General features: G+C 43.7%; 1 protein-coding gene across 3 annotated transcripts in view; it reads right to left on the reverse strand.

The window, feature by feature from the left end:
* TRIO (trio Rho guanine nucleotide exchange factor) overlaps positions 1 to 14,362 on the reverse strand; it is an 855,771-nt gene that overhangs the window by 83,179 nt on the left and 758,230 nt on the right. For all 3 annotated transcript variants that reach the window (XM_082259530.1, XM_082259529.1, XM_082259531.1), the window contains exon 44: positions 13,204 to 13,254. In XM_082259530.1, coding sequence (XP_082115656.1) covers positions 13,204 to 13,254 — 51 coding nt within the window. The remainder of the gene's footprint in view (positions 1 to 13,203; positions 13,255 to 14,362) is intronic.

Raw genomic sequence — 14,362 nt, forward strand, 5'->3', positions numbered from 1 at the left:
GAGAGATCTGGGGTCAAAAAGGGTTTTAAAAGCAAAAAGTAAAATAAAAAAAAAGCAATTTTTATGTAACAGAACAGAAGCAGATGTGCAAATTTATTGTTAATCGAAACTGCACTTCTTTTTTAATGTTGTATTCCGCTTGCACATATTCTTCTGTATGGACGCAGTGCAGGATACCCGCGGTTTTCATATGCGTTTCCTGTGGTTTCCTACTTCTATTATGTCCCTCAATTTTGGTGTGATTTCAGAAAATGCACCAAAAATGTAGGACATAGTAGAAGTTTATGAGAAGCCACAGGTAACGCACATGAAAACAGCGGGTATTCTGCGCTACACCTGCGCTGCGGCCAAACTGAAGCAGATGTGCAAGCAGAATACAGCATAAAAAAAGACATGCAGTTTCCATTAACAATAATACAGATGATTGCTAATTGCTTTTTTTTTTTTTCTTTTTAATGTAATCACCAATTTTTTACTCTTATTATGTAAAATAAATATACATAGATAAGATATGGGGGTTTTAAATGCTGTATTATTGTTAATGGAAACTGCACTTCTTTTTTAATGTTGTATTCCGCTTGCACATCTGCTTCTGTTTGGCCGCAGTGCAGGATACCCGCAGTTTTCATGTGCTTTTCCTACTTCTATTATGTCCCTCATTTTTGGTGTGCTTTCAGAAAATGCACCAAAAATGTAGGACATAGTAGAAGTTTATGAGAAGCCACAGGTAACGCACATGAAAACAGCGGGTACTCTGCGCTACACCTGCGCTGCGGCCAAACTGAAGCAGATGTGCAAGCGGAATACAACATAAAAAAAAGACACGCAGTTTCCATTAACAATAATACAGATGATTGCTTTTTTTTTTTTGCTTTTAAATGTAATTACCATTTTTTTACTCTTTTTACGTAAAATAAATATACATAGATAAGATATGGGGGTTTTAAATGTTGTATTATTGTTAATGGAAACTTCACTTTTTTAATGTTGTTGCAAACAGAAGCATATGTGCAAGCGGAATACAACATAAAAAAAGAAATGCAGTTTCTATTAACAATAATACAGCATTTAAAACCCATTAATATTTATATTACTTGGTGAAATGGTGAAAGCAAGAACAGGTAAAGTTAAGATAGTGACAGTCCATCCATTATAATATTCTGATGTTATAATTATTAATTAACTCACAGAGCCACTGAAGCCACTCCTGATCTTCTTCTCTGCTGGAACTTGTCTTGAAAAGCTCGCCAGCAGCAGCTCCCGGGACCGCGGCTCTCATCTCCCAGCAAGCACCTGCCGATCCTCGCATAGCAACCGATGACGTCATTGGTTGGCATAGACGCTGTCGGGAGGCCGGCGCAGCTTCCGGATCGCAAGTGGCAGCGGGAACGGAATTTAGCCGTCCCTTCTGCCACAATCAGTATGTAGAACGGTTTGTCTGCTAATATTACTGCAAGGAAAACATTTCTTTAGGATTGATGCACATTTGGATCATTTTGTCGCGGCACACCTGGGGACTCCTCACGGCACACCTGGTTGAGAAACCCTGTCCTAGATTCATACAGAGCTGTTCTCTGCTCATTCACAGCTGTCAAAAAAAAAAATAGCCCCAGCAAATGTTTATCAATATTGTTAATATTAATATTGTTATATATATTATTATTTTTTTTTTTTCTAGCAGAGATCCTAGAGAATAAAATGGCGATCGCTGCAATCTTTTATGTCACACTGTATTTGCACAAAAGTCTTTAAACCCAGTTTTTTGGAAAAAAAAATACACTTTAATGAATTAAAAAAAAAAACCTAAACCATAAAGTTAGCTCAATTTTTTGTATAATGTAAAAGATGATGTTACGCCAAGAATCGTGATCCTTATTCTAAGCAAAAAAAAATTCCCAAGGCTAAACCATAGCCAACCAGGTAACATGGAGCTCAACTAAAACAACTGGAGCTCACAATACACCCTCAAAGAGGACCAGGTCCTCTTAACAGCAGCCTGCAAAACCTTGCGGCCAAAAGAAGCATCCGTAGATGCCAAAACATCCACCTTATAAAACTTTGTGAAAGTGTGCATAGACGACTAGGTGGCCGCCTTGCAAACCTGTATCACTGACGCTTGATGACGGAAGGCCCAGGAGGCACTAAGCGTAGAGTGTGCCTTAACAGGGAAAGGAGAAACCTGACCCTTAATTGAATAGGCCTGAATCACTGTCTGTCTGATCCACCTGGAAATGGTCGCAGCAGAAGCAGCCAACCCTTTTCGAGGTCCATCCGTGAGGACAAATAGTGAGTCTGACTTCCGTAGCTGCCAGGTACACCCTGATTGCATGAACCACATCCAGGAATGCAAGGCAATTTCCTTAGAATGTTTAGGCCTGGGACATAGGGAAGGCAACACAATGTCTTCATTCAAATGGAAATCAGAGACGACCTTTGGAAGGAATGACGGATAGGGACGAAGAATCCCCTTATCTCTGTGAACCACCAGGTAAGGTGAACGACAAGACAACGCCGCCAGCTCTGACACCCTGCGCCCAGAAGTAATAGCCACCAAACAGGCCACCTTCTAGGACAACGTAAGCAGGGGAACCTCCCGAAGACTTTCAAAAGGACAGCACCAAATTGAGGTCCCACTGTGTCAATAGAGCATGCACTGGAGGAGCCAAGTGTTGAACTCCCTAGATAAAGGTACGCACCAAGGAATGTGTGGCCAATGGAAGTTGAAAGAAAAGCCAGGCGCTGCTCCACCCCCGTTGGAGAAAGGCCAATATCTGAGCCACGAAAAGGAGCAAGGGTTAACCCCAAGAGATTCACACCATGGAATGTATGTCTTCCAAGTACGATGGTAGATCTTTCTATAGGTAGATTTTCTAGGCCTTTAACAGTGTAGGAATCACCGATTTAGAGAAACGCCTATCCTTCAGCACCAGGCTTTCAACAGCCAAGCTGGTAAATCCAGCGACTCTAAAGCAGGATGGAAGATTGGCCCTTGGGACAGCAGATCTTCCCTGAGAGGAAGTCTCTAAGGAGCATTGGTGACCAGCCATACCAGATTGGCGTAGCAAGACTGGCGAGGCCAGTCTGGAGCCACTAGAATGACCGGAATCCATTCTGCCTCAATCCTGCACAGGAGTTTTGGCAGAAATTTGAGAGGGGGGGAAGGAGTAAAATCAGACGATGCTGACTCCAAAGAGCCACTAAAGCGTCTGTGGCATCGGCTAGAGGATCCCGAGACAATGCCACAAACCTCTATACCTTCCTGGTCCATCTCGGGAGTACACCATCGGAGACGCAACTGATAAAACACCTCCGGATGAAGGAACCATTCCCCATCGACTGCGGTAATCCACTTGCCAATTTTCCACCCCTGAAATGGGTAAAGCAGAGAGGGCTGGAACTAATCGTTCTGCCCACCTTAGAATATTGGCTACTTCCCGAGCCGCCAGGGCACTTCTTGTGCCCCCTTGGTGAATGACATGATTGACGGGATCAGATTGTCTAGAGACTGAGGATTCTTGCCCCATTTTACCGGGATCTCTTTTTACATAGTTATACATAATTAGTGAGGTTGAAAAAAGACATTAGTCCATCCAGTTCAACATATGATGTGTGTGTGTGTGTTTGCGGTTAACCGTACATTGTATACCCCTGTATGTTGTGGTCTTTAAGGTGCCCATCTAATAGTTTTTTGAAACTATCAATGCTCCCTGCTGATACGACTGTTTGCAAGAGAATTCCACATCCTTTTAGCAGAGATCTCGAGTGGAACGGTCTGGAAGGAAGACACCATAAGGCCCAGCACCCGCATGCAAGCCTGGAGGGATGACCATCTACTGGACAAAGGAAACTAAATTGCTTCCTGCAATTTCTTGAGTTTTTCCAGAGGAAGAAACACTCTAGCTAAGGCAGAGTCCAGGGTCAGACCCAGATAGTCCAGTCTTATGGATGGAAACAGAGCAGACTTCTGAAGGTTCAGAATCCAACCAAACTCCTTTAAAATTTGCAGAGTAATTGCCAAGTTGTCCATCAGCGCAGTAAGAGACTCCGCTCACAGAAGACGACCATCCAGGTATGCCAGTACTGCAATCCCCCACTGACGTAACAATGCTAGTACCGGGGCCAACACTTTCGTGAAGACCGGATAAGCGGAGCCGAGACCAAAGGGTAACGTCACAAACTACAGAGGAAGCCCTGGTGACCGGCACATATAGGAATGTGAAGGTAGGCGTCCTTGATGTCAATAGAAGTGAGAAAATCCCCCAGATGTAGGGACGCACTACCGTGTGAATGGACTCCATTTGGAACTTCTGTACCTGCACAAAGCAGTTTAGCGCCTTGAGGTCCAGATTTGGAGTACCTTACCTTCATTTCTGGGAATTGTAAACAGGTTTGAGTAAAACCCCTGAAAACGTTCCTAAGTCGGAACCAGGACAATCAACAAGTCTTGCAATGCCCCAAAGAGACCTCATAAGTGATCTGGGGACAAGCACAGATTGGAAGGGAAGAACCTTTCCGGAAGATAAGATCAAAACTCGATCTTGTAGCTGGACCGAATGACTTCATGGACCCACTTGTCCTGTGCCAAGGAGGTCCACAGATCCGGAAACCAACGAAGATGTCCCCCCACCCTAGATTTGGGTGAGGGTGCCCCTTCATGCAGAGGAAGCCTTATCCACAAGCCTGGAAGAACCCGCTCATGGCTTGCCAGACCAGGTCCTCTTGGAACCTCCAGTGGAGGCCCTGAAGGACTTGGATCCCTTGTCTTAAGATCCTGAGGGCCGAAAAGGCCTCTTATGAGCCGAGAAGAATGGCCACATCTACGACGGGGCTCATTGCCCTTGGAAGCCTGCGGAAGAAGAGTACTCCTTCCCCTGTGAGGCCCTTAATGTCATTCAAAGAAGCTCCAAACAGGCGATCTCCCACAAACGGGAGATCGGATAAGGCCTTCTTAGAAGTCTGGTCCGCAGACCAGCATTTCAGCCAGATAATATGCAGAAGGACCACTGCTGAGACAGTCTAGAAATGAAAAGAGGCATCACAGACAAACTGTAGCTCCTGGACCAACTGATCCGCCAGCTCCGCAAAGGCAGGGGGAAGTTGTTCCCCCTCTAGGTCAAAGCATAAAAGTTTAGCCCACTCGGTCAGATTTTGGGACACCAGGGCAACAGTAAATACCGGTCTAAATGCTGAACCAGCCACAGTGAACATATGGCAGGGCAGAGCCTCTGACCTCCTATCAGCTGGATCTTTAACCACTTTACCACTAGAGGATTTTGCTGTCTTACGTCTGGGCCACTTTTTGCGATTCGGCAGTGCGTGACTTTAAATGACAATTGCGCGGTCGTGCGACGCCGTACCCAAATTTACGTCCTTTTTTTCCCACAAACAGAGCTTTCTTTTGGTGGTATTTGATCACCTGTGCGATTTTTACTTTTTGCGCTATAAACAAAAAAAGAGCGTTTATTTTGAAAAAATAACAATATTTTTCACATTTTTTTATATGAAATTCCCCCCCAATGTAAAAATCAAATTTTTTTTAAATTTTTGGCCAATTTGTTTTATGCTACCTAGGTTTGGTAAAAAAAAAAATCACAATTAGCGTATTTTGATTGGTTTGCGCAAAAGTTATTGCGTTTACTAACAAAGGGAAAGATTTCTGTCATGTTTTGTGTTTTTTTTTTTAACGCGTAATGGCGGCAATCTGCGATTTTTTTGCGGGACTGCGACATTGCGGCGGACAGATCGGACCCTTGACTGACATTTTTGACACTTTTGGGGGTACCAGTGACATTACTGCAGTAATCAGTGCTATATATATATGCACTGTTACTGTAAAAATGACACTGGCAGGGAAGGGGTTAATTTTATTGGAGAGGGAGGGGTTAATGTATGCCTGGTGCTTACTGACGTGTGTGGGGGGGGAGGTGACTGTGTGACACAAGGACAGATCGAGGGTTCAACTATGCTGAACCCTGCAATCTGACCCTGCCTGTCACTTCAGAGATCCGTCCGCTTGTGTTTACACAGGCGGGCGGATCTCCACACTCGATTTTCCCGACGATCGGCCGCCGCTCCTCCCCTGGCCCGACTCCCGCTGTGACTGAATACTGCGGAAGCGAGCCTCCGGCGGTGCGCGCGCGCTGCCGAGAAAGGGGAGTGTGTGACGACGCAGGTCTACGTCGTCAGACGATAACGAACCACTTTGCCGCAGTAGGCTCAACATGAGCAGACGGCAAGTGGTTAAAGGCCGGGGACTCCTCAACCGGACTTAAGGTGGCTTTATTTAACCTGGAAACCAGCCAGTCCACTACAGGTGGGACGGTCCACTTTTTAAGCAGAGAATCCTCATAAGGACAACGCATCACAAAACGCTTAGGGACTGCAAAAGTGCGTTTTGGACAACCCCACTGTTTTGTGACAATATTATCAAAGCGGGAAATTCAAACACCCTTGCCCCCTTGGAGGGCCTGTGTGTAGCAAAAAGGACCTGCGCCTCAGACACAGCATCAGTCACATACTCTATCTCCAAAGTTTCAAATGACGCAATCAGCGCATCCACCAGCGCCTTTTCATGCGCGGCTAGAGGAGCAGAGGAACCATCCTCACTATCTGAGCATGCAGGGTGCGTGGACATAGATCCAGAAGGGTAACTCGCATCCGTGCTGCCCAATCAGATTCAGGATCGGAGGAGAAAGACAAAGCAGGTGAAGGTGTGGGACACTTTTTGCTAGCCCGTTTTCCCTGAACCAAATTACCCTTGGACACTAAGGACTCCAGGACAGCCGTCAGTGCAGTCAAGGATTGTTGGGACCAAGAGGGCCCGGCAGCCACTCAGGGGGGATCGGGTTGGGGGACCCATACAAAAGAGGTGTATGAACTGCTATGGACACCCCCACCGCGCTGGCAGCACCACAGGGCCCAGCACAGAGCACTACCGCTGCTATAGCAGAGAGAAGGAGAGAGAACCCCACAAAAAGACTCACCACCACCGATCAGGCACTTACAGCACCAAGTTAATTGCACACCATGCAGGCATCAGGAAGAGATAGATCCAGGAGTCAGCACTAGGGAATTAGGAGGGGCCCCCACTGCCGAATCACCTTTATATAGCTTCAAAAACATGGCCGCCGAGGCTACAAAAACATGGTTGCCAATCTACAGCACAAAAGGCTACAAGAAAATGGCGGCCCCGCGCGGTTCCAGGGGGGACCTCAGGAACTCCGAAGTCCCAGCAGGAAGGGGGGACCTGGCAGCAGCCCCCACCAGGTACTACCCCTTCCCAAAAGTCAATTGTTTGGTTGCCGGCGGTGCACTCCCCCCCACCCCCATAGCTAGCTCGACAACCCAGACTGACCTAAATGGTTTGGCCCCCACATAGGAGACAGATGTCGGCAGATGGGGGGTTAACAAGTCTGCAGACATATGCACTGTTACTGTAAAAATGACACTGGCAGGGAAGGGGTTAACTTTATTTGAGAGGAAGGGGTTAAATGTGTCCCTTCGGGCATGCTTATAACTGTGATTGGATGTGGCTTGAGGTGTAAGAACAGAGATCAACGGTCCTACATAGCAGAACCGTATGATCTCCATTCTTACACAGGGAAGTGTTTACATTAGGCGCCTGCCTTTCTCCCGATGTAACGGACAATCGCAAGGGGGGTCCGTGAGCGAGCGGGAGCGCGCCGCAGGCGACACGCGCTTGCTCGCTCCCTAGAACCTCACAGACTAGTGACGTAGACCTACGTCGCTTTGCCTGTGAGGGGCTGACCGCCGCAGTAAATAGTCGTGCGGCGGTCGGCAAGTGGTTACGAACTAATAGCTTCTCCTCAGAAAATTCAGAAAAGACTCCTGTCAAATTAAATATCACTAAATCTAGGCTGCTCTTTTCCTTTCGCTCTCCCTGACATCCTCTCTTTCCTCCTGTCTCCTTGGGGTATACTGGAGGACGCGATAAGGTTTCTTCTATCCCCTCCCTTCCCCCTGCTGCTGTTGATAGGGTCTAAAGAAGCACCTACCTCTGTTGTTCCTCTAAATGTTCCTTTTTGTAGTCTAAATGGAAAATGCATACCCATTTTGGGGGAGATCTCTCTGTTTAGGGGGAAAATCTATTGGATGTAGGATTCCCATACCCCCCACAATGGTTCTGATGGTCATCTGAATTTCTTCCATTAAATGGAGGTCTCTCTCTCACCTTCCTCCAATATGGTGATGCCTTCTCTCGATACGTGTCAGTATTCCTTACAATGATATTATGCATTCCATTAAAGGAGAATTACAGCCAAACCTCATTAGTTTTGCACTCCTGTGACCCGTTTTCAGCAGAGAGTAGGCTGACGTCACAGAGCTGGCTCGGGCATCATCACAACCATAGAGTCAGGATACCTGGATCGCACCCAAGCTCAGCCTGTCAGCGAGGACAATTCACATTGTTTTTTTTTTTTGTTTTTTTTATATTATTTGTGCTTTGAAAGCTTTTTTATATTTGTTATCTGGACTTGTACGATTCCCTTTGCTCTAATTTGATTTATAGCAGTGCTGTACCTATTTTTTCGTTTTCTGTGTGTTTAACCATTTCAACACCAAGCTCATTTCTGACACTTGTTGGTTACAAGTTAAAATCAGTATTTTTTGCTACAAAATTACTTAGAACATTATATGTCATTTCTTAGTAAAGGCCCTAGAGAATAAAAAGGCGGTCATTGCAAAATTTTATGTCACACGGTATTTGCGCAGCGGTCTTTCAAACGCAATGTTTTTGGAAAAAATACACTTCACCGAAAAAAAACTAAACAGTAAAGTTAGCCCAATTTTTTTGTATATTGTGAAAAATAATGTTACGCTGAGTGAATAGGTACCTAACATGTGATGCTTTAAAATTGCATGCACTCATGGAATGGCGACATACTACCGTACTTAAATATCTCCATAGGCGACACTTTAAATTTTTCTTAACAGTTACCAGGCGATACCTCACATGTGTGATTTGAACACTGCTTACATTTGCGGGCGTGACTGAGTCCCGTTTCACATTTGTGCGATGCGGGAACGCTGCGAATATACAGCGTGTTCCTGCATCGCATCCGCACCCCTGGCAGTTCACACTGCCATATGCGACACGCAGGGGGTGTCAATTAAAAGTTAACGACACCCCCAGTTGAGATCACATATTGCAGTGTTCGCACAGAATCGGATCGCACTAGTGTGAACCACCATGTGATCCGCTTCTGCTGCGGATTAAAAAAAAGGGTAATGTGCGTGTTTAGTGTGATTGCGGTGCGAATCTTTTACAAAACACAAATTATGCACTGGGCAGACTTCTGTAGGCAAATTAATTCTAACAAGCTTCCAGTCTTTAGTACATGTTAATGGAGTAAGCCATGCACTGGTGCCACCAAAAGAAACGTCATGGACCAGGGTACAGATAGTACAAGGATGAGGGAGGCCAGATGATGTGCAAGGTGTTGCCATCTGCTTTGCTCCCTTAGAAATCAACCAGCAAGCTGGCAAAATATGATAACCCAGTCATGAGAATCCAACATTTCCTAATCAGGACACAGATAGCAACTGCAAATAGCACACACACACAGACCCAAAAGTTAACACAGTCTGTAGTTCCGCCAGCTACCACTAAACTACGGCTCACACAAATTCTAGTTGGCTGCACGGATACACCGGCAGACCTAAATCTTGCATACAACCTGGTTTGTTATAAGTATTTTTCCACACGCTTCTGAGAATATCCAAGCTATCCTTTGAGCAAGATCACTTTTTTCAGTGTCACCCCTCTTCCCATTTAATTTAAGTGGTAGAATTCCACCACCTGAAAGTTCATCAGCTGACTGGTCTGCTATTAAACTAGGCACACGCACTTTATAGGTACTGTCCATACAGGTCCTTTTAAAAAAATTAGCATATTGTGATAAAGTTCATTATTTTCTGTAATGTACTGATAAACATTAGACTTTCATATTTTTAGATTCATTACACACAACTGAAGTAGTGCAAGCCTTTTATTGTTTTAATATTTGATGATTTTGGCATACAGCTCATGAAAACCCAAAATTCCCATCTCAAAAAATTAGCATATTTCATCCGACCAATAAAAGAAAAGTGTTTTTAATACAAAAAAAAAGTCAACCTTCAAATAATTATGTTCAGTTATGCACTCAATACTTGGTCGGGAATCCTTTTGCAGAAATGACTGCTTCAATGCGGCGTGGCATGGAGGCGATCAGCCTGTGGCACTGCTGAGGTGTTATGGAGGCCCAGGATGCTTCGATAGCGGCCTTGAGCTCATCCAGAGCGTTGGGTCTTGCGTCTCTCAACTTTCTCTTCACAACATCCCACAGATTCTCTATGGGGTTCAGGTCAGGAGAGTTGGCAGGCCAATTGAGCACAGTAATACCATGGTCAGTAAACCATTTACCAGTGGTTTTGGCACTGTGAGCAGGTGCCAGGTCGTGCTGAAAAATGAAATCTTCATCTCCATAAAGCTTTCCAGCAGATGGAAGCATGAAGTGCTCCAAAATCTCCTGATAGCTAGCTGCATTGACCCTGCCCTTAATAAAACACAGTGGACCAACACCAGCAGCTGACATGGCACCCCAGACCATCACTGACTGTGGGTACTTGACACTGGACTTCAGCCATTTTGGCATTTCCCTCTCCCCAGTCTTCCTCCAGACTCTGGCACCTTGATTTCCGAATGACATGCACAATTTGCTTTCATCCGAAAAAAGTACTTTGGACCACTGAGCAACAGTCCAGTGCTGCTTCTCTGTAGCCCAGGTCAGGCGCTTCTGCCGCTGTTTCTGGTTCAAAAGTGGCTTGACCTGGGGAATGCGGCACCTGTAGCCCATTTCCTGCACACGCCTGTACATGGTGGCTCTAGATGTTTCTACTCCAGACTCAGTCCACTGCTTCCGCAGGTCCCCCAAGGTCTGGAATCGGTCCTTCTCCACAATCTTCCTCAGGGTCCGGTCACCTCTTCTCGTTGTGCAGCGTTTTCTGCCACACTTTTTCCTTCCCACAGACTTCCCACTGAGGTGCCTTGATACAGCACTCTGGGAACAGCCTATTCGTTCAGAAATTTCTTTCTGTGTCTTACCCTCTTGCTTGAGGGTGTCAATGATGGCCTTCTGGACAGCAGTCAGGTCGGCAGTCTTACCCATGATTGCGGTTTTGAGTAATGAACCAGGCTGGGAGTTTTTAAAAGCCTCAGGAATCTTTTGCAGGTGTTTAGAGTTAATTAGTTGATTCAGATGATTAGGTTAATAGCTCGTTTAGAGAACCTTTTCATGATATGCTAATTTTTTGAGATAGGAATTTTGGGTTTTCATGAGCTGTGTGCCAAAATCATCAATATTTGAAAAAATAAAAGGCTTGCACTACTTCAGTTTGGTGTAATGAATCTAAAATATATGAAAGTCTAATGTTTATCAGTACATTACAGAAAATAATGAACTTTATCACAATATGCTAATTTTTTGAAAAGGACCTGTATATGTTAAATCACAGTAGGCACTGGATAATACAATACAACAGTCTTTTGAGGAGTAGGGATGCACCGATCCGATATTAGGATCGGATATCGGCGCAGATACTTCCACAATAGCTGGATCGGGGGATCTGTAAAATTAACCGATCCATGGCCGATCCAGTTTTGCTGAGTCCAGGCTCAGCCATCCCTTACTTGGTGCAGTACTAGTATGGGATGTTAGCCGCTACTTCCTGTATAGGTCCGGCTCACAGGCGGAGTGATATCAGATGCACTCCACCTGTGAATGGAGGAGCCATACACATGAAGCAGTGGCTTTGCTCTGTACTGCAGCTGTATGCTTTATGTGTGTAGTTCCCGATTGGTACCGATATCGGTATCGGCAGATACACAATGCCAGATATCGGTATCGGGACAAAAAAAGTCGGATCGGTGCACCCCTATTGAGGAGTTTTGAAGTCTTTGCCTTGTACACATAGGGCCACTTTTAAATATAAAATGTCTAGGCAGGCAGTAAAAATATGTACAAAAATAAATCATAAAAGACAAGAAAGAAACTGGCGTACAGAAATATTTGTTAAAATTTAAATCATAGAAAAACACAACTAAGCGTTACTTTTTGGGCAGTATAGTTTTATCCTGTTGATGGGCACACCCCAAAAATTCAGTAAACATCCTGTTTTTCAAACAAACTCCAGACAAAACACTGTTCATTTTCATGCAATTTCATTTATAGAGGTACAGATGTGGGACAGACTTTTTCCCCTTGGCCTCTCTCTTTTGGAGGTGGTACCTTACCACCAGGTGTGAGGAAATATCTTACTTACCTCTGAAGAGGCCATAGCTTATATAGACCAGCAGGTTCTGGTGATTGGGTCAGTTAGAATTTTCAACACTAGTGTACCATTCTGATAGCAGCAAGTCAAAACAACCTAACTGCTGTAGGTGGGGTCTATAATTGTTTAGTCAGCCCTTGGGTTGTTCTCAAAGGCATGGACATATTTTGCATCCATATGCAGCTCATAATTCGTTCTGCAAAAAGGAATATTTCCTATTTCCCCATACTGTAAATCTTATGAGAGATGAAACATATTGCCTCTGGACTAAGAAGATGAGTGGTGATTTCAAACCGTGAAGTGCCAATGTTGAAGAAATAGTTACTCCTTTTCTTACTTGCAGTCACAATGGTTTGATGGTTTGCCCCCACCCCACAAGTCTATAGGACCTTTTTTAGTGAGCCTGTGAGCGTGTTCTGTCAGTGACTCGTAAGCAGGTATTAATTCAGGTATAAGATATGCCACTAAATTATAAACATTGTCATTCTACTTTCTATATCCAATATTACAGTTGGCAATGCTATACTTTTTCCACAGTACACAAATACATCTATTGAGATATATATATATATATATATATATATATATATATATATTTAAATATATGATTGAAAAGGCAGTTTCCCTGTGTTTTTGTTCAAGTATTTAACCTTTATCTGTAAGCCCAGTATGAATGCATACTTAAAATCAACAAGTAACATCGGGTGTGCTCACTTTTTCATCTGGCTGTAGATGCAGGCTGTTATGCATGAAGTTACAGGAGTACAAAATAGTATGTATGTGATGAGATCAGTTGTACTTGAAATATTTAACTGTACACAACTCATCTAAACTACATTAATGGAAATTAAAAAGAAAAAAAATAATTACCTCCAATTCCGCAACATCGACACAAGCTTTTCTTGAATATTTTAGGAATTCCTGCAATAGGAAATTAAATATAAGTATTTTGTTTTTATGTAGTTTATTATAAGACAGGTGTGTATGGCAGATAACTATGAAGATTTGTGGCACATACTTTCATTCACAAACCCACAAGCGGTTATAAAGCCCTACTGAACTCACAGAGTATTTAAAGAAATGCATTGTGTCTAGCCATTTTTAAAGTTATGAAACATATTTAATACAGAAATCCATATAAACTACACAAATTTATTTTATTCAACTATCAGTTACAGTATTATTTTAAATGCAAGCAGTGTAAGTATCTGAATTTCACTTGATATCAGCTTCTTGCAGTCTCTGTACAGCAGAGATTAAACTGAGATAGGAAGCCAAAGCACAAAGAGCCAAACATTATACAAAGAAAGAACATGCTAATAGAAGGCTAGAACAGAGAGACAAAGTGCTGCTTCACCTTTTACTATCTAGTTACGTGGTGGGGGAAATACAAAATGTATTTTGATACATTAATGTGCATGGGAAATTTCAAGATGTCTATCAGGGAGTAGAGCTATGGTTGTAAAGAAGGAAAATAAGTAATCTGGTACATTTATATAGACATCAACCCCCAATCCTGGTCTCCATTTTTCCAAGGTAGAGCCTACAACCTTTCCCTTACACCCTGCCACACACCAAGCACCATGATTGCTTTCATTTTACTTGGGGAGTGATGGGTCAGTAGAGCTTAGCAAAGGTGGTGTTCTGAAGTACAGGACATTGAGGTATTGGGTACAAAGTGATACCAGAATGAAAACAGCTAACAGGAAGGGTTTCTGACTAATAAAGATAATATCAAGATTTTAAAATATGGTTGATTAGTTTGCATTAAAGCAGCTATAAATATAGAAAACATAGCAAACTGACACCTTTCTTGCATAACTAGCCCTTCCAGGTGCCCTAAATTCAATCCTGATGTCTTGTGCTGTCTTATGATTAGCTGTGACACGTGTTTATTTGTGAGTATGACACTTACTTTTTTACCTATTAAAGATCTATATTGAGGATAATGCACTAGGCCTGTGCGCCTTCTGTTTTTTTTTTTTTTGTGATTTCACTGGTGATCAGTGAGCTGATGATCAGTGACCTG

The sequence above is a fragment of the Pelophylax lessonae genome, assembly GCF_965119305.1.
Source record: "Pelophylax lessonae genome assembly, chromosome: 5".
NCBI classification, from domain to species: domain Eukaryota; kingdom Metazoa; phylum Chordata; class Amphibia; order Anura; family Ranidae; genus Pelophylax; species Pelophylax lessonae.